The sequence below is a fragment of the Mixophyes fleayi genome, chromosome 2, assembly GCF_038048845.1.
Source record: "Mixophyes fleayi isolate aMixFle1 chromosome 2, aMixFle1.hap1, whole genome shotgun sequence".
NCBI classification, from domain to species: Eukaryota; Metazoa; Chordata; class Amphibia; order Anura; family Limnodynastidae; genus Mixophyes; species Mixophyes fleayi.
The window spans coordinates 146,424,654-146,444,951 of record NC_134403.1 but is presented as its reverse complement, the minus strand read 5'-3'; the positions used below and the strand labels follow the sequence as shown (position 1 = coordinate 146,444,951).

At 42.6% G+C, this 20,298-nt stretch overlaps 1 protein-coding gene across 2 annotated transcripts in view; it reads right to left on the bottom strand.

Moving 5' to 3' along the window:
* Window positions 1–7,842: 7,842 nt before the first annotated feature.
* The window catches only part of LOC142141569 (septin-10-like), a 54,186-nt gene continuing 41,730 nt past the window's right edge, over window positions 7,843–20,298 (bottom strand). For both annotated transcript variants that reach the window (XM_075200175.1, XM_075200176.1), the window contains exons 9-11: window positions 11,508–11,640; window positions 9,233–9,417; window positions 7,843–8,531 (exon numbers count right to left, since the gene is read on the bottom strand). In XM_075200175.1, the coding sequence (XP_075056276.1) occupies window positions 8,522–8,531; window positions 9,233–9,417; window positions 11,508–11,640 (328 nt within the window). In that variant the 3' untranslated portion in view covers window positions 7,843–8,521. The remainder of the gene's footprint in view (window positions 8,532–9,232; window positions 9,418–11,507; window positions 11,641–20,298) is intronic.

Below are 20,298 nucleotides of genomic sequence, written 5' to 3'. Positions count from 1 at the left end.
AAGGGGGAGAGCAGAGGCAAAGACGGAGGGGAGGGGGGGAGAGGAGAGCGACGAGGAGGAAGGTAGGTGGGAGACAGGAAGGAGGGCAGTTAAGTGGGGGACTGGAAGGCTATAAGGAAGAGGTGGGTTTTTAAGGCCCGTTTGAAGCTGGACAAGTTGGGTGAAGTTCTGATGGAGCGGGGGAGCTGGTTCCAGTGGAGGGGGGCAGCACGGGAGAAGTCTTGGATGCGAGCGTGGGAGGAGGTGACCAGGGGGGAAGAGAGGCGACGGTCATTGGCCGAACACAGAGGGCGGGATGGAGCATGGATGGAGATGAAGCTGGAGATGTAGGGAGCGGTGGAGTTGGAGATGGCCTTGAAGGTAAGTGTAAGGAGCTTGAACACGATTCTGTAGGGGAAGGGGAGCCAGTGAAGGGATTGGTAGAGGGGGAAGACAGAGGAGGAGCGGCGAGAAAGGAAAATAAGCCGAGCGGCAGCATTGAGAACGGAGCGAAGGGGGGCGAGATGAGAGCGGGGGATGCCAGTAAGGAGGAGGTTGCAGTAGTCTAAGCGGGAGATGATAAGAGAGTGGACAAGAGCTTTAGTGGCATCTTGGGAAAGGAAGGGCCGAATGCACGCGATGTTGCGCAGCTGGAAGCGGCAAGATTTTGCAAGTGAGAGAATGTGAGGGGCAAAGGAGAGAGAGGAGTCGAGGATGACACCGAGGCAGCGAATTTGAGGAACAGGGGAAAGAGAGGAGTGGAGTACAGTGATAGAGAGGTCAGAAGGGCAGGGGGAATGAGCGGGAGGAAAGACAATTAGTTCGGTTTTCGCAAGATTAAGTTTGAGAAATTTAGAGGACATCCAGGAGGAGATGGCAGAGAGGCATTCGGACACCCTGGAGAGGAGGGAGGGAGAGAGATCAGGAGAGGAAAGGTAGAGTTGGGTGTCATCCGCATAAAGGTGGTACTTGAGACCAAAGGAGCTGATGAGTTTGCCCAGGGAAGAGGTGTAAAGAGAGAACAGTAGGGGTCCGAGAACAGAGCCTTGGGGGACCCCTACTGGAAGGGAGGAGGGGGGGGAGAGAGATCCAGAGGTGGTGACCGAGAAGGAACGGTCAGCAAGGTAAGAGGTGAACCAGGACAGGACGGAGCCAGAGAGGCCAAAGGATTGAAGGGTGTGGAGCAGGAGTGGGTGGTCAACGGTGTCAAAGGCCGCTGAGAGATCCAAGAGAATGAGAAGGGAGAAGTGGCCCCTGGCCTTAGCAGAAAGGAGATCATTGGAGACTGTGGCCAGGGCAGTTTCGGTGGAGTGGAGAGGGCGGAAGCCAGATTGGAGAGGGTCAAGGAGGGAGTGCTCAGAGAGGAAGGTGGAGAGGCGGCTGCAGACGAGTCTCTCAAGTATTTTGGAGGCAAAGGGGAGAAGAGAGATGGGGCGATAGTTGGAGAGAGAGGTGGGGTCAAGATTAGGTTTCTTGAGAATGGGGGAAACAAGAGCGTGTTTGAAGGAGGAGGGGAAGATACCGGTGGAGAGGGACAGATTAAAGAGGTGGGCGAGGTGGGAGCAGGTGGTGGGGGAGAGGGAGCGGAGGAGGTGGGAGGGGATGGGGTCAAGGGGACAGGTAGACGGGGGGGGGAGGATGAAATGAGAGAGTGGACTTCTTCGCCCGTAGTGGGGCGGAAGGAGAAGAGGGATTGGTGGCTGGGGGGAGAGGGAGGACGAGTGGGGGGGGGCATGCGGGGGAGGGGAGGAGCAGAATTCAAGTCGGATGGCCTCGATTTTAGAGGAGAAGAAGGATGCAAAGTCAGCGGCGGTAAGGGAGGAGGGTAGAACAGGGGGAGGGGGGGACAGGAGGGTATTGAAGGTGGCGAAGAGGCAGCAAAGAGGCGGCGGAGGTTGGAGGACTGGGAGGAGATGAGGGATTTAAAGAAAGATTGTTTGGCGAGAGAGAGGGCGGAGCTGTAGGAAGATAGGATGAACTTAAAATGGAGAAAATCAGCCAGGGAGCGGGATTTTCTCCAGTGTCGCTCGGCCGTTCGGGAGCATTTTTGGAGGAAGCGGGTGAATTTGGAGTGCCAGGGTTGGGGTTTGGAGCAACGGGGGTTGACAGAATGGGCCGGGGCGACGGCGTCGAGAGCAGAGGTGAGCGTAAGGTTGTAGAGGGAGACCGCTAGGTTGGGGCAAGCCTGGGAGGAAAGGGGAGAAAGGAGAGTATCGAGAGTAGAGGACAGAGTAGTAGGATCAAGAGCGTCAAGGTTGCGCCTGGACTGAGTAGGAATGGGCGTGGGGAGGGGGGCGGGAGAGGAAGAGAGAGAGAGAAGATGGTGGTCGGAGAGAGGTAAGGGAGAGATGCAGAAGTCAGAGAGATTACAGAGGAAGAAGACTAGGTCGAGGGAGTGGCCAAGGCAGTGGGTAGAGGAAGAGGTCCATTGTGTGAGGCCAAGGGAGGAGGAGAGGGTGAGCAGTTTAATGGACGCAGGGTCAGTGGGGTTGTCGATAGGAAAGTTAAAGTCACCAAGGATGATGGAGGGGAGGTCAGAGGAGAGGTGGTGAGGAAGCCAGGCGGCAAAGTTGTCAATGAAGAGGGAGGTGGGACCAGGGGGGCGGTGGATGACAGTGACGCGGAGGTGGATGGGGTAGAAGAGACGAATAGAGTGGGCTTCAAAGGAGGAGAAGGAAAGAGAGGGTTCAGGGGGGATGACACGAAAGGTACAGGCAGAGGAAAGGAGGAAGCCCACACCACCGCCTTGACGGGCTCCGGGTCTGGCGGAGTGGGTGAAGGAGAGGCCACCATAGGAGAGAACGGCGGGGGAGGCAGTGTCAGAGTCGGAGAGCCAGGTTTCAGTAATGGCAAGAAGGTTAAAAGAGTTGGACAAGAAGAGGTCATGGATAGCGGGGAGTTTGTTGCGGACGGATCTAGCATTCCAGAGGGCACAGGAGAGGGGGAAAGAGGGAAGAGGAGAGATGGGGATGAGGTTGGCAAGGTGGGCAGTGCGTTGGGGAGGGCGGGGGGAAGAGGGGGGGTTGGGGCACCGGGAGAGAATGGGAATGGCGTGTGAACGGGGGGCATAGTGAGGGGGGGAGAGAGGCGGAGGGGGGCAGAGAGGAGCGAAGGACAAGGGGGATAAGAGAGCCAAGGAAGGAGGGTGGAAGGGAAGAGGAGGAAGGAAGGGGTCAGAGAAAAGGGGGGGCAGGACGGAGAGAGGTAGCGGCGGAGGGGAGACAGAGAAGGGGCTAAGGGAGGGCGGAGCAGACAGTAGCAGAGAGGGACGGCGGCAGGTGACGGGGAGACAAAGGGCAAGAGGAGAGAGGGAGGGAGAGGAGGTCAGTTAATGAGGCCTAAAGTGGCCTCAAGGAGAAAGGGGAATATGAGTGGCATAGTGGACAAGGCAGGAGGGCATGAGGAAGACAGTGGGAACTGGGGACAATGAGTAACAGAAGATAACAGGAAAATAAAACTAGAGGCAATAAGCAGCAGATGTCCGAAAATACAGAGGCAGTAACAGGCAAAAGATAATAAAATAGGTAATAAAATAAATAAAATAGAATGGATAATAAAATAGACAATTAGAACAGGCAATAGATAAGGCAATAAAAACAGGCAATGGATAACAGTCAATAAATAGCAGTAAACAACGGGTGCCTAAACGTGGCTAGGAGCAGGCCGAAGTGGCAGGCCAGCCCAGGGGATGATACAGAGATTCCAGGGAAAAAGTCAGTGGTGTAATCCAGAGAGACAATAGTGTAGATACCTGGAGTGCTTTGGTGAGAGTTAGAGGACAGCCAGGAGACATCAACGGAGGGGCAGCAGGCTGGAGGAAACATCCGTGGAGGAAGAGGAGACATCCGTGGACGACACGAGAGGAGCGACCGTGGGCACCAGAGGTAGATGAAGATAGTCCTGGGTGGGGATGGAGGCAGTCCTGGGCGTTGATGGAGGATAGCGCTCTTGGAGAGTAACGGCAGAGTGGAGTGGCAGCGAGGAGGGCGGGGGAGTCAGCCGGGAGAAGGCCACGGTCCGGAGCACGCTGGAGTGGAGGAGGTCGACAGGAGGAGCACTGAAAAGAACTCAACATAGAAGTGCAGGACCACGGGACCTACCACGGGAGTAGGTCAGCAGGCCGCGTGCAGGACAAAAGCCAGAGGGACCCAGAAGAGGCACACGAGGTGGAGAGGAGCGGAACTCAAGGCCGGGGATGAGACCGGAAGTAGGCCTCACGGACGGCGGCGGGGGGATCCGGGGAGACAGCCAAATGGAGGTCCACGGGAGAGAAGAGCAGGGCACTGAAGATCGCTGGAGCGGTGAAGGAGAAGCCAGGTGAGTACGGAGGAGGCACGGTAGAGGCAGCTGGGCCAGAGCGGGGGACCCGATGAGATGCTGCCGGGAGTCGGTCCTCCCGTTTCAGGTACTGGTGGAGGAACTTGGTGGGAGGCAGAGTGGAGGAGAGAAAGGTAGGCGGCAGGTAGCGGAGAGGTGCTGGGGGCTACTCCACAGGAATAGGGAGCCCAGGCTCTGGGCCCCAGTGGAGAGCTCGCTCTCCTCACTCTTATTTTTAAAGGAATATACTTGTATAAAAACAAAACTAATTAAAAAAAAATAACTAATTGACATCTAAACTACTATCTAAAGAAGAACTACCAAAATAAAATTAACAAATAAATGAATAACTAATCTTACGAAAGCAACTAAAAAAAAAAAATCAAAAAAAAAAATCGATACATTTCTCTAAATAGAAGTAAAATTGGCATTGGGCTCCAGTTCAAATCACTGATTCACTAGTTGAATAAAAAGAAATTCTTGCTTTGATTACTAAATTTTAAGCCACAAACCCAGGCGCATTTCACCTGAAAGACTTTGTTCCCTGAAAAAGTCTACTCAAGATGAAACGCAAAAGGAATCTAACATGTGATCCTGTATTTCTTCTGGATATACTCGTTATTTCTGGGGTCACTAGAGCCAGGGGGGATTTCTGTGGTTTCCATGTTATTTAGGAACCAATAAATAATGCAGATAAGCCCAAATATTAACTTTTTCATGTATGTGGTATTTAGTTTGTGATTAAAAGTATAGTATTTAGTATATAGTATGACACTATTGCATTTTATTTCAGGAAATTTCTGACCTTTGACAAAGATATAAGAGGCCTTCAGCTCAAGTTTCATTGACCTCCTCTGGAATGTGTTACCAATGTATAGCAGAGATTTGAAGACACTGGGATTTCACAGAGAGGTTTTCAAGGTTTTGAGTATTTGATACAAGGCCATTCACACATAATTGGTGTTTAAGTCATATTCTTACACATTCTTCACCGCTGGGCGCCCTTTCCTCATCTTATTGTTTACAGATTCACTTTAAAATGTAACTATAAACAATGCAAAAAGAAAAACAATCACTGACTTTTAAGCATCTTCAATAGCACTAACTTGTTGTGTTCAGCTTCCTGTTGCTCCAACACAGTAGTTTCTTGATAAGAAGGGGAACTCGGCACTGGACTCTGTATCAGTGTTAGTCACCGATTACTTGTTGAATAAAAAAACTAATTTTGCAAATTCCAAGCCCTAAACCCATGCACTTTGGTGAAAATCTAGGTACAATTTCACAAATCAAGACACACAGCACCACCAAATAGAATTCTGTGTTGTGCCTCGAACTTTTAGACAAAAGATACCATTGTAAGTCTGTCACATGGCTCATTGATTGCAGTATATAAGCATGACTTGACAAACAATGGAGTGGGTGGGGTTAGTATGGCCCAAGGAAAGGCATCTCCTGCAGCTCAGGTGCTTTTGATAGCGTGTCATGTTATTGGTCTTGTTTTCCTATTTTGTTCCACCTACAGTACAGCTCAGCAGAACCCATGTGGCACCATATCAATAAACAATAATTGTACATATACCCTTAAATCTAACCAACAATAAAATGCCTGTATTTACAGAACTATGGGTCTATTATCAATATTATCTTATTTTATTTACAGGCGCAACAGAATTTGCAGTGCCACAATATCAACACAAAATAAATAGAACAAAAAACACAGATGAGTAAGGGGCAAGAGAAACAATAGAATCAGTAAAAATCAATACAACAGACAACTGAGAAAAACAACTACATAAGAAGACACAACTAGAACAAAGGAAACATTACAAAGAGGATGAAGACATTCTAGGTATAGAGGGCCAAACATGAGAGTTAACATTCAAAAGGATTAGAGAAGGAAAGGAGTGTAAGGGGCAGGTGGACCTTGAGGAAAGAATTGTCTTGGGATAGGGCAGGGTAAACAAGTGATAAAAAGGGGAGTTTTGAGGGAGCACTTGAAAGGTTAAAGGTTGGGGAGAGTCGAGACAGGGTGTTCCAAATGTGGGGAGCAGTGCGGGCAAAGTCCTGAAGTCGGGAGTGTGAGGTGGTGACAGGTGAGGAGGAGAGGTGAAGGTCATTGACAGAACAAAGTGGGAGTAGGGGAGTATTTCTTGACAAGGTCAGAGATGTAAGAGGGGGAGGCATTAAAGAGGGCTTTATAAGTGAGGGTAAGCAACGTGGAATGCATTCTGGAGGGAATGGGGAGTCAACAGAGGGCTGTGCAGAGAAGAACACTGGAAGAGTAACATTAGGAGAGAAAGATTATTCATGACACCTCATTCAGGACATAATTCAGGGGGGAACAGACATATGACATGCAGACCAGAGAGAAAAGGATTGCAATAATCAAGCTGGGAGAAGTCAAGAGCATGGATGATGATGATCCAGGCAGAGGATATCGTGAATGTTGTGAAGGTGGATGTGACAGGATTACTATGTGTATCATTAGTATGAGTTTTTAGTATTGATTTTTTTCAAAGAAAAAAATAAATGTTTACAACAGGCCTGTCCAACCTGCGGCCCTCCAGGTGTTGTGAAACTACAAGCCCCAGCATGCTTTGCTGGTAGACAACCAGTTGATAGCTGGAAGGGCATGCTGGGACTTGTAATTTCACAACATCTGGAGGGCCGCAGGTTGGACAGGCCTGGTTTACAATGTAAATGTTCCTGTTTCTGCCCCTATAATTATCTAGGAACTTAGTTAGAAGCGCACATATTTGGTATCCCCATATTCGGGAGAACTAGACAAATATGTCAGGAGGCATCTGCTCTGAATGCGTTAAAATTTTTATTTATTATTTATATTTTTATGATTTATTTTTCCCGTTTTTTCTGTTTTCACCTTCTAAATAAACATAAAAAGTGAAACATTTCAATATGTTACCAAAAGAAACCCCTGTATGAATAGTTTAAATGTGAATCTTTTTATTCCCTGTGAATCTGATGCAAATGTAACACCATGACAATTGGCTTGATCATAGAGGTCTAAATCACCTCTGATCGTGAAGGGTTGCAGGATGTCTTCACCTAAAACTAGACATTTTGTTGTGGATGGAGTTCATGAAACATGAAAAAGTTATACTTACCTTTAGTTACCCAGATCTGGCAGGTCACCTGAAGGCTTGAAGGGTAAGTTCACAGGAATGGGCACAGAAAACATTGCTGCCTGCTTGATCAGGCAAATGGAGATAGGAGAGAGAAGGAGCTGACTGTTGGAGTCTTTGGAGCACATGTCTGATCGGAGACTCCGCATCAATGCAAAGTATAACACTTTTATTGTTAATTATCTCCTTTCCTTTTTGTTTTTAGTGAAATTCTTATTTAAGTATTACTTGCATAAATTCTGAGTAAAAGACAGTTGCAGACACAACACTACTTTTTCCCCCATGTTGCTCAAGCAACATTATACAATTCTTAAAAAACAAACAAAAAACAAGCAGTATTCCTGTATAAACCAGTTTTCTTCCTACAAATGTTTTCTAAAAAATGAACACGGAAAAATAAACGTAAGGAAATTATTTGTTTATACATGTCTGCAGATAGAAAGACATCTTAGCAGATGTTAGAACAATAAAATCCAAAAGGTATAAATCCATACAAAATAGACCTAATTAGGTAAAATATTGCAAAAATGGATGAATATGAAATACTCGGAGTGACAGGAAAGATATTATATATATATTTACTTTATAAGAGTCATCTATGTGATTGCTGGTTAAACAAAAACATTTCTGCTCTGTGGGCAGTGAAATCACAAAGCAGGATAGATGTAGACAATGTTATGTGGGTACATTTAGATGGTTGCAGTTTGTACTTGTTCCTTCTCACCTCCCCCCAAAAAAGTAATTTTATACATATATGTAACAAATAGATTCCTTCATATTAAAAAAATAAAGGATCCCTTAAAATACTTTTGACACCACTGTAACACCGCTGCAAACCTCTTCCCTTGCCCTAGAAACGAGCATGAAGTCTAAACAGAGGTGGTCCGGTGGCAGGTTACCATTACATGTGGATAACCGTACTTCTATTGCAGTAAGTCTGTTTGTCCTTGGCAGGTGTTCATTGCTTCCTGTTGCTGGTCAGAAGTGGTTGTGGGCATCAGAAACACATTTCAGCTTGTAAAAAAGTAAAAAACAAAACAAACACATGCCCATTGATGTAGTATCACTGCAGAGTTGTCCAATCACATGAAACTGTAAAACACACAACACAGAACAAAAGTTATAACAGTGAAATTAGATATCACGTTTCTCACTGTTTATACTTGGTGAACGTCTCTATGTCTAGGGATATTTGCATAATGGCTTGTATTTATTTACACTACTACTAAGCTTGTGGGGCCGTTTCAATTATTTGCGTTGTGCTGTGGATTGCTGCACACTAGCAATTAAGAGATGGAGAGCAAACATACTACAATCAATGCTTTAATATTGTCCCAATATTACGCACAATTGGCCCGATTCATCAGGGAACGTATCTGCCAATTTGGAGCGTATCATACACAAAATCACTCTGTACATGCCCAGAACCGGACCGTAGCCAGTAAACACAGACATGTCTGCCCCATCTTTGTATGCAAAGGACACTTACTACAGCCTATGATTTTGGGAGTGAACGAGGGCGGGAAGTGGAGTTTGGCTGTACAGTAAGGGTGTGCCAAACTAAGGTGCACGCAGCCATGTCCAAATCGAGCTCTGGGCATTGCAAAGTTACTTGTTTTTCTGCCGTATCTCTTGCTCCAGCTACAGGGCTAGTCTAAGTCCATAATACAAATGATGCCAGTCTCATATGTATGCTATAACATGTGTTTGCAATCAGAAGCAACTCTAATAAAAATGTTGTTCAGTAGACATTAAGGTCACTGGTAAGTAGCACATAGGATCAAGGCACTTACGTCTTGCGATCCTTTTTCAAGCTGGTGTTGGCAACACTTCCAAAAGCCTGTCCTTGTAAGAGCTCTGCAGCAGCCTTCCGTTTATTAAATGCATTAACCTCCTCCAGCAAGTCTTTCCTTTTCTCCTCTAGGCTGGCCCTTTCGTCCTGATGGAGCCTCTTAAGTTGCTCAAATCTGTTCTGCAGCTGTATATGCATAACAGGCATTTGTGATCAGTTAGGAAACATATTTCATCATCATCATCATCATCATTTATTTATATAGCGCCAACATATTCCGTAGCGCTTTACAATTGGGGACAGACATAATAAACTAATAAACGAACTGGGTAAAACAGACAAAGAGGTGAGAAGGCCCTGCTCGCAAGCTTACAATCTATGGGACAATGGGAGATTGACACATGAGGTTAAGTATACATTTTGCATCTTGGCCCAGCCAGACTGCAAAGGTAAGGTGACTCATAAGCTAAATGATCCTGTCACACAACAATGTTGGTCAGGGGGTAGTTGTCTTGTGTGAAATTGTGTAACAGGCTAAAGGTAGTGAGGTTAAGAGGGTGGTTGAGGAATATTATAAGCTTGTCTGAATAGGTAGGTTTTCAGAGAACGCTTGAAATTTTGTAGACCAGAGGAGAGTCTTATTGTGCGAGGGAGAGAGTTCCATAGAGTGGGTGCAGCCCGAAAAAAGTCCTGTAACCGGGAATGGTAGGATGTAATGAGGGTGGATGAGAGACGCAGATCTTTTGCAGAACGGAGTTGCCGAGTTGGGAGATATTTTGAGACAAGAGAGGAGATGTATGTTGGTGCAGCTTTGTTGATGGCCTTATAGGTTAGTAAAAGTATTTTATATTGGATTCGGTAGAAGACAGGAAGCCAGTGTAGAGACATACAGAGTGATTCAACAGAGGAATAGCTATTTGCAAGGAAAATCAGTCTTGCCGCAGCATGCAAAATAGATTTTAGGGGTTTGAGTCTGTTTTTGGGAAGAACAGTAAGGAGGGAATTGCAATAGTCAATGCGGGAGATGATTAGTGCATGAATTAAGGTTTTAGCAGTGTCTTGTGTGAGATATGTGCGGATTCTGGAAATGTTCTTTAGATTTCAGACTCCAATATGGTGTCTTTCAACAAAATTAAAATAGTTGTTTGCAATGCAATGAAAATACTGCTTTTAATGAATCAACAATTTGAGGGAAATTTAATAAAGTGTGGCTTCGTGGAACCATTTTTTTTTTTTTTTCAATTTCCAGGTCTACCAAAAGGCAAAACTGCTACAAAACCACCCGAAAAGTTCAGTTTCACAAAGCGCCATATTAAAATCTCTATTCCTATTATTTACATGATAAAAATACACAATGCCAGATATCTGAAGCAGCAGTTTCACAAACCGCCAAAAAAGATGTGCTGTTTGACCTATGTAGCCTCTCAATAGTATAAATAAATAATTTATAAATAAAAAAAAAATCCCTCCACTCAAATAACAGCCCGTGCTACTCAGCATCGGGCATGGTCCCATGTTAAGTAGTACTTGACCACCTCTAGTACCCTTAGCCATTGGGTACCAGGGCAATAAGTTTCTTCTATTTATTTTCTATTTCCTTATTAAGACAAAGGGAACAGTTCTTAAAAAAGGAAATTACAACTTTTGCAATATAGAGCTGAAATCTGATTGGTAAAGTAATGAAATACAGCATGTGTCCTATGGTTACTATCCAATACAGAATGTTGGTGCAGATAACATAAGTGAAGAAGAACGGGGGGGGGATTAGTTGGCACAAATGCCTTATTTTTCTGTCTTTGCACCGTTGAGCAAAATGTTCCTTCCCTGGCGGTAAGCCCTTATATACCAATCAGTTATATATTTTCAAGCATGCAAACTATGACCATTGAATATGAATTATGAATCCCATTACTATCAGGACTTTACTTAATACCTTACTGAGAGATGAACAAGAACAACATCAGCAGAAATAAGAAATGTAAGAAGAGAGAAGTCAAAATCTGCAATGATTAAATACTTTCACCTTACTTTTTCATCTTTAAACCCCAGGTCAAGGTAAAATATTTGTGCACAACATTAGAGAATACTGGCAAGTGTATTGCTTATCGGTCTATGACCAAAACGTCTCAAACACGTAAACTGAGATACACATATTTCAATTATACTGTCCAATTGTAAATGACCCTCATTGAATAATTTCTTATTGTAGATTATTTCTATACCATCAGTATAAAGCAGCTTTGAAGGATTAATAGAAGAAGAAATGGACATAGTACCTCTCGCTCTGCTTCTTTCAACACGGTCTCCTTCTCCCTTACTCTCTGCACAAAGGTCTGTCTCATCTCTTCCTCCTTCCTCTGTAGTTCCTCGAAGAACTCTTGTCGTTTTGCCTCATAGGTTTCCTGCAAACTTAAGTACAAGCAGAACATTGTTTGATTCCTTACAGCCAACAATTTGAATGCACTGAACTCAACTTCCTGCATATGCTGATGCTCACTTCGGTCACATCCAGCGTTTCTCATTTTATCATTTTGAAGTGCAACAACTGGCCTCAAGATATACAATGACACAAGCCAAACACTAGATGGCAGCAGGTATACACTCAACAGAATTACATTCTGGCAATACTGCACTAAACAATCCATGCACTTAAACTAACGTATAGTCACTCCCAAGGCCAAGTGAACTGGTAGTGTTCTAAGAGATAACTTGTACCAATAAGAATTATTATCGTTTAATAGAAACCAACATATTACAAATTCTAGGGATCATGCTACAAGCAAATGAAAAAATTACCAATGCATTAAAAAAACCTAAAACTACTGAAAATACATCAAGGACAGTATTGAGGTGCTGTGTTCACAGCTACAAAAGCATTATGTAACAGCTATATGTAAATATTTTGTATTTTAAGAAGGCTACTGAGGTATTATTTATAGTGGAGGAATTTTTTTTATTCCTTTTAGCCCATTAAAAACCCCACATATATTAATCTACTATATTGGCTGCGTCTGTGCTATATACCAGTGACATATAATCAACACTTCACAAGCACGACTCCATCCACAATTTGTTAAATTAGGGATTAAAGCCCTATTTTTTCTTCAATAAAAAGACCAATAGCTGTGGCTTCATATCCTACAACTTTTACGTTGTATCACTGCAAAACATCATAGGTAGGAGAGAATAGATAAAACACTTCACATAAGTTAGAATGTTAGGCAATATGCAACCAAAATACATTTAATTGGACAAAATAGCATAGTTACAATGGAATTTGTCAAATCCTGTCTTTTTTTCAGGCATATACAACTTCCCCATCAATATACCATGTAAGCTGTAATCCCTATCACAAACTGTCACTGTCCCTTATATTATTTATGTGCAAACAACTTAGTTCCTGATATTTAGCAGGAATATAATGAAGTTCTAAGCAATCTTTACAGAGTAAACCACTTTCTGGCAGCTGGAAACAGTGACCGGCACACAAAGCACTGACAGCTACAGCAATACTTCAGTATGCTAACGTTGGTACTAGCCACCAGTGTAGCTGGAGGAATACGGAATACACTGCTTCATTTGTACTCTACAGAATAGACATGCTACTTCTAATGAGCTGCTCGACACACCAGTCACACCACAAGTCAATTGTTTTGGTGGTGAGATAAAAAGAGTAAGATGCCTTAACCCTATCACTCCAAGCCATGCATGCCAGCTCTCCATCTCAGGTGGCCACATTCATTCTGGTGCTGCATCACTTTCACCTGTAATCTTTTTTAGCCACAACCCAAGTGAAATTCTCTCTCTTAATACCATAGTTATATAATTATAGCAATATTCACATAATTAATCCAACTCGTATAACACATGTTGGGAAGACTAGGGGCAATGTGAAGAGTATAAGTAAGAGTCTTACAAGACCCAGATTCTCAGTGGCACAGGACAGAGTTATCTCATAGAGCCCTCTCGGTCTTTGTATACCGGTTCATACCTAATCTCTAGTGCTCTCAATCATGGTCTCTGGTCATGAATAAGGCTGGATACACACTACAAAAATGCTCTCCTGATGTGACATCTTTAACAATTTTACAAACAACAGAATAAACTAAACAGAAAAATGTCCCGATCAGTATGCTGATTCATGTGTGCGCACTAAACACATTTTACACGATTTACCGTCAGATCTGTGCTCTTCATCTATCATAACCATCAGCTGAAAAGATTGTGACTCTGCAAACTCAATAGAGATCTTTGGACACTGCCGGTGTTGAGTGCATACACACTGCAGGATTGGAACAACATGGTTCCATAGTTGAACAACATTTTTAGTACGGTTTAAAAATCAAATGAAAAGATACGATGGATTTTGGAACGATAATCATTCACTGTTGCAGCGTACACACTAATGTGATATAGGGCTGACCCCTCGTTTATCTTCTGATTGGCCTGATAATCAACTGAAAATACTGTAATAAGTACCCAGCCTAAGGGGCATATTCAATTGTCCGCGTTACTCAGAAAAGTAACGTGGCTTGCGCACTATTACCGTTATTACGGTAATAGTGTGCGTAATTGCCGTTATTATGGTACCTTTAACGCCGGCTTTCAGCTCGCAGGTCAGGGATCTGCGAGCTGAAATCCAGCTTAGAATTACCGTAATAAAGGTAATAGTTTTAACACGGTGTTACTTTTGCAAGTAACACGGACAATTGAATATGCCCCTAAGAGTTTGGGAGAATAAACTACAGGGATGTACAATTTCTGCCTGTTGCTCCGGTCAAATGGAGTGTCACCTACAGTGTATGCCCATGGGGCTCAAAGGGTTTAACTCCAACACCTAATTAAAGGGGTTTTCTACCCAAATGCATAATTTGCCATCTTATCAGGGGCAAACGCAGGATTTGTAGAGAGGGGTTTCCACACCACGCCGCCAGTGGGCGTGACCAGCATGCATGGGGGCGTGGCTATAATTTTAGACAGTGCTTGGCTGCTCTCCAACTCTTCCTATCCCCATAATATACATGGGCAATGCTACTGTTAGGTGCACGCAGCTCTCCCTTTTCAAACAGAGCCGTGTGAAGCGGGAACAGGGTCCAGCCACCTCAACTATACAGTGCACCAGGCTTGGAGGGGGGTTTCCAGGCACTAGACCCCCCCCCCCCGGTTTGCCTATGCTTATAAACATAATCATTTTAGTAATTAAAATTGTAGACATGCAAACCACCCCTCATATGTCCCTGATTTTAGCTATGACCACATAATCAACCAGCTGTTTAGTAGAAAGATGTGGGAAGCTTCTGTAATATTTCAGTTATAATTCTACTTGACCTTTAAGCTGCCGTCAACCTTGTTAATCAATATACTTCAAATTCCTCACTGTCTGTTAATTCACCAAAAGGTTCCTGTGTGGGTATCTTTTAGATAGCACTATACTAATTGTAAAAAAAAAAAAGGGCAAGAAAACATTTCCTGCAGGTCTATGAACTCATGAATAATTTGGGTAACTTCATCTAAAAAAAAAAAGTTTGCTTTCATGAAAGAACACTGTCAATCCAGGATACTGAAGCTGTAAATTAGTTTGGAATGAGACCTTTCCTCTTTTAGTTAGTCAAACATTCGCTATGGCCTACTGAAAATCCTTTTATTATCAGTAACTAATAGGAATGTCTACTCTTTCTGTTGTTACATTTTCCAGGCAACACTGCCTAAGAAATACAAATTGTAGGTGATTTGATGCGCACATAATAAACATGCAACACATGTGGTTCAATGTCACCTGGACAAAGCATATAACCAATCGCTACATGCAAGTGTTGGGATAGGTACATGCTAAACAGGGGAGGTAACAAATGTAACACAATAACTGGATTACATGGGGAAGAGATGCCCTACATACCAGTGTACACTGCAGCTGTTTGCTGGTAACACATGTCAGGAATGCTACATAGGTCACAACTATAAATCATTTTAGACAATGAGACATGCATTTAGGAATACCAGTTGTTTACATCAATGTTCTAGGTATAAACCATAAACAGATTCTTGTTTAACTACAGCTAATCTCAAATTATCTTTTGGAATTTCATTGTTGTAATTCACAGTTAGCAAAATGTCCCAAACACATATTACATTGCATAGTATTCAGCAGCTTTTCAAAATGTAAAAGAGGCATTTGCTCCTGTCTAGACGTGTAATTTGCATCTTGTGCTGAACGGACCTGGATAAATGATGGCAGTATGGTGACTATTACAAGGTAGCCTGAGGTCAGGACATTCATTCTGTGCAGCTGCTCTCCCTCCAAGCAGAAGATGTTAGCATGCATGTGGAGGAAGCTATCGGAGAGATAGCCATCATAAAATAAACAACTACAAACATACAGCAAGAGAAGGAGGAACATGGCAAGGATAGTATCTAGTTACTGCCCGGATGGAGTGGATGGGGAACAACAAGCAGCTCTGTGTGAGGCTGCAGTGTTAGTTCATGCTGAAGTAGAGTAAACAGGATATAGGGCCCATAAACTCATCCTGAGAATTTCATTTCACTGCTACGAAAAACTGCTTGGGAAGCAGTTTGCTTTTAAAATAAGCTGTAACCTAATTTCCTAATGTAACCTTTCACTATTTTATGTACCTCCTGAAGAATATATTGGCAGTGCTTTTTCTCGCTCATTACAAAGATGAATAATATTAAATGTAATAAATATTAAACAAAAGATGCTATTCATATTTTAAGAGTTACAATGGTAATGGTTTAAAATATCAAAGAATAAGGCAAAACAAACATTTGAATTTTATATTTCTTTTAATCTTTACCTAGTGAATAACACGGGAACTTCCAAACTTAGTTTCACAATACTAAATTATGAAAAGCATAGGGCTCAACACAAATTACTTTCCCTTGCTCAGACATATCCTACGTCTTTTCAGTGATATATAATGCTCACTATTGTAGTAGTCCTTCATTCAGTTGTTTAGTGTACGGGTTTTATGCTTCGTGCCATCCAGACATCTAGAATTTTTTACATTATTTTCTATCATGCAACATAAAGCAAATACTCTGCTAAAGTCACAAATCTTGGAAAGCGGAACCAGCCTTTGGCTGATGGTTGTGCTTTGCAAGAACACAATAGATGTGACACTTTATGTGGAAAAGAAAAGAGAACATTCATTATGTATAAAAATATTATGTATAAGAAGATTAGCTTCCGTAGATATGTTTATATGACAGATGAACATGTAGAAAATGCAGGGCTAAAAATTAATAGTTGAATGTTTTGGAGCCCAAAACAAGCTTGCAGACAGCAAATGCTCACGTCCAGCGTTTGCTCCCAACACATAGAAAACTATCCTCTGGCAGAGGGCAATAGGTATCCAAATTATAGACTCTCCCAACTGCTCAAATGACCTTTGCTTGCATGCTCACTATAAACACACCTCAGTCCTGGGAAAACAGAAAGTTTTAGCCATTAAACTATAATGAGCAGAGTCTACATTTCCCCCTGTCTTCACATCTGCTTCACACCTCATGTACGCTGTATGTCTTTCTGTTTTATGCTTGCTCTGTCCCCACTGTCTAGCACTGATTAATGTTTTGGCTCTCTACAAAAACTGCTTAGGATAGCAGACGAGAAACATTTCACAGTACATGGGTTTGACACATTTGTGTATCCAGAATCTGGGCAATGGTTTTTGCATGCATCCTATGGGTACACTCATGTCTGTATGTCAATGTCAATCTGTGATGGGAAAGTATACGAGGTGCACCTTACTACAACAGGTTTTGTTCTCCATCTCAGAATAGGAATAATGACTAATACCCCATTCATACTGCACCAAAAACCCGGGTTTTTGCAGAGGCACGCTGAAAAACCCGGGTCTTGGTGCAGTATGAATAGTCCAACCACAAAATCCCGGGTCTAAAATCACGGGACTTAGACCCGGGATTTTGCGAGGGGTTATTCCCGTGTTGGACCCCGCTCGCCTGCAATATGAATGGTGCAACCCGTGTAATTCCCGGGTCTCACCATTCATACTGTAAAAAAAAAAAAATTGGGAAGTAAAAGTAAAAAAAAAAAAGATTTTAATTACTAAAAAATACAAAACAAATGTTTACTTAACGTATTTTCAGCCAGCGGTGTCTCCGGTGCATTGCCGGCTGTCAGGGGGACCTCTGGGTACTAAAATGACGTCCTTTCTAATGGACTAGAAATGACATAATTTTAGTACCCAGAGGTCCCCCTGACAGCCGGCAACGCACTGGAGACACCGCTGGCTGAAAATACCTTAAGTAAACATTTGTTTTGTATTTTTTAGTAATTAAAATCTTTTTTTTCACTTTTTTTTTTCTAAAACCCGGGTCGGGCAGGTGCAGTATGAACCCTCCCGACCCGGGATTCTTCTTATCTATACTGCCCTGTGCCCCGGCAATATCCCGGGTTAACAACCCGGGATATTGCCGGGGCGGCAGTATGAAAGTGGTATAATGTTCTCACTGTGTGCAGTAAGAAATGTGTTTCTTAGATTAAAGATTCATTACCTATCAGGCATCAAGATTTAATCCAGCAAACCATTTACAAGAAGCTGGCAGGATTCCAGATAAACTGTGAGACTTTATTATGCTAGAGAATACATCATGTGTGCGAGATGAGTTGTAATGCTTCAATAAAATGGTTCTGGCAATGCTAATTAAAAGGAAGGCACATTCCTTAAAGGACCACTAAACCTCAAAAACAAACTTGCCTAAATAAAAGAGCTGCTAATTTAGATGTAAAGAATGCAGGCGCTAATCAGGAATGAAGAGATTTGAAATAAAGTTTTGATTGCGAGATGATTTTCTACACACAGCAGATGCCCTGTCAGTTCTTCCACTGAAGGACACTGCAGCCAACCCTTTGCAGAAAAGGGCATTCCGCTACATTGATTAACATTCTGTCGTTGTATTCTTTCTAAAGCTGGGCACACACTTATGCAATTACCGAGCAGATCACACGGTAAGCGATCGTTTGGTCAGATATTGCCAGAGTGTACACGTTCCCACAATCACGTTTTATTGTAGTAAAGCATATCGTATCATTTGATTTGGATTTCAAACCTTCCTAAAAATCACAATCAACGATGGAACGATGTTGGGGCAAATGTTGAACTGTGTATGCACTCAGACCAGCAGCGTCGGGACTTTCAATCGTTGGTGAAATCGTTGCGGAAATTGTATATGAAGTAAAGATTGCATACATACCCAGCTTAAGTTCTGTCAAGATATGGGATCATTTACAACAAGTGAAATGAATAACTCTTTTATTAAAAAAAAAATGTCAATACTGTTACGCATGATATTCGCCTCGTTCTGAAGTTGGTCACTGAATTTTGCAGAAATTATTTGCACTCAAGTATTTAGCATGGAGTTCCCGCTATCATTTTAGTTCCAGCAGACTTCTCCCTCATTGGTTCTGTTCTACATCATGACTTTTTACATTTCACGCTATAAAAGACTTATTCTAACTGCTGTTGTCATCAGTTTTAACTGTATTTCACTATTACTTGAGCCTGACTTATCACCACTACCAGTAGTACAATGCCCACGGCCAGCTGATTCGTCATCACTGGTGCCACAGACAGGCAATCCAACAGCCGTAATAATATCATTATTATCATTACCTAAATGTAAGTAGACTATCTGTACCCAGTTGCTCTGTCTCCCTTTTAACATCATTATTTTATTTATCTTCAGATCCAGACTCTTGCAATAACTGGATAATTGTACACGTTAGAATTTTTTAAACATAGAATTTGATTGCACATAAGAATCATTTGGCCCAGCTAGTATGCACTTTTTTTTATCCCTTATAATACAAGATCCTATCTGATCCTTATTTGACTCCATTTGATTTGTTTTATCCCTGATAACACTAGACCCTATTTGATGCTTATTTTTTTCAGATTTAGGATAGTTTTATGTCTATCCCACATTTGTTTAAATTTTCCTACAGTATTAGCCCTATCTATTGTGTTGGGAAGCTATTCCACCTATTCATTACCCTTTCAGGGAAATAATTTTTCCTCAAATGTCCTTTAAACGTACTACCTATATCAGTGCTCTTGTTCTAATACTTATCTTCCTCTGTGTATGCCGACCTCCTGCCGCTTGTTAGAACCCTTGATATATTTGAAAGCTTCTATGATATGCCCCTCTCCTTTTTCTACTCTACTTGAGCCTCCAGAACTGAACACAATGTCCCAGATGGGGATGCACAAATGAGCTATATAGTGGCATTACTCCTTCACTGTTTAAGCTACTAATTCCTCTTCCTATGCAACCCAGAACCCACTTGACCTTTCCCATTGCATTCTTACATTGCCTGCCTACATTAAGTCTCATGAATCAGTGATTCCTTATTGTATGATTTAGCATTTTTCACATTAAGCCACAGTTTTGACCATTCCTATAGTCTACTTGGAGCATCACCCCTCCATAGTGTGTCTACCCTGTTGCATATATTTGTATCATCTGCAAAAAGGCAGACTTTAAACTTCAATACTATTAGTAATGTAACCAATACTGAGGAGCAGTGGTCCCAAGACAGATCCCGGGGAGGTCTACTAATAACCCATCAATGCTTTTTACACACTCATTTATTACTTCTTTTTGTTGTCTATCTTTCAACCAACATTTTATCCATTCGACCACCTTTGAAACAAATCAAAACTTTCCAATTTATATAACAGTCTTTGGTGTGAAAAGGCCTTAAAAATTAGAATGGCTATATCTATAGCTCCACCTGGATGTATTACATTAGTCAACCAGTAGTCAAAACTTGATTTGTTTGACATGATCTTCCCCCTGTAAATCCCATACTGCTTTGAATACTGCAAGTTGCTGGACTGGAGATATCCTGCAACTCTTTCTTCCAGCAGTGTTTCCATTAATATTCCAACATCACGTTGAATGGTCTGTAGTTGCCAGTCTCTTCTTCAGCTTTTGTGCAGCAGGACTTCATTCGCTCTATCCAGTCCTCTGGAACTACTCCTCTTAATACTGACTGGTTGAACAATTCTGTTAATGGTCTCAAAA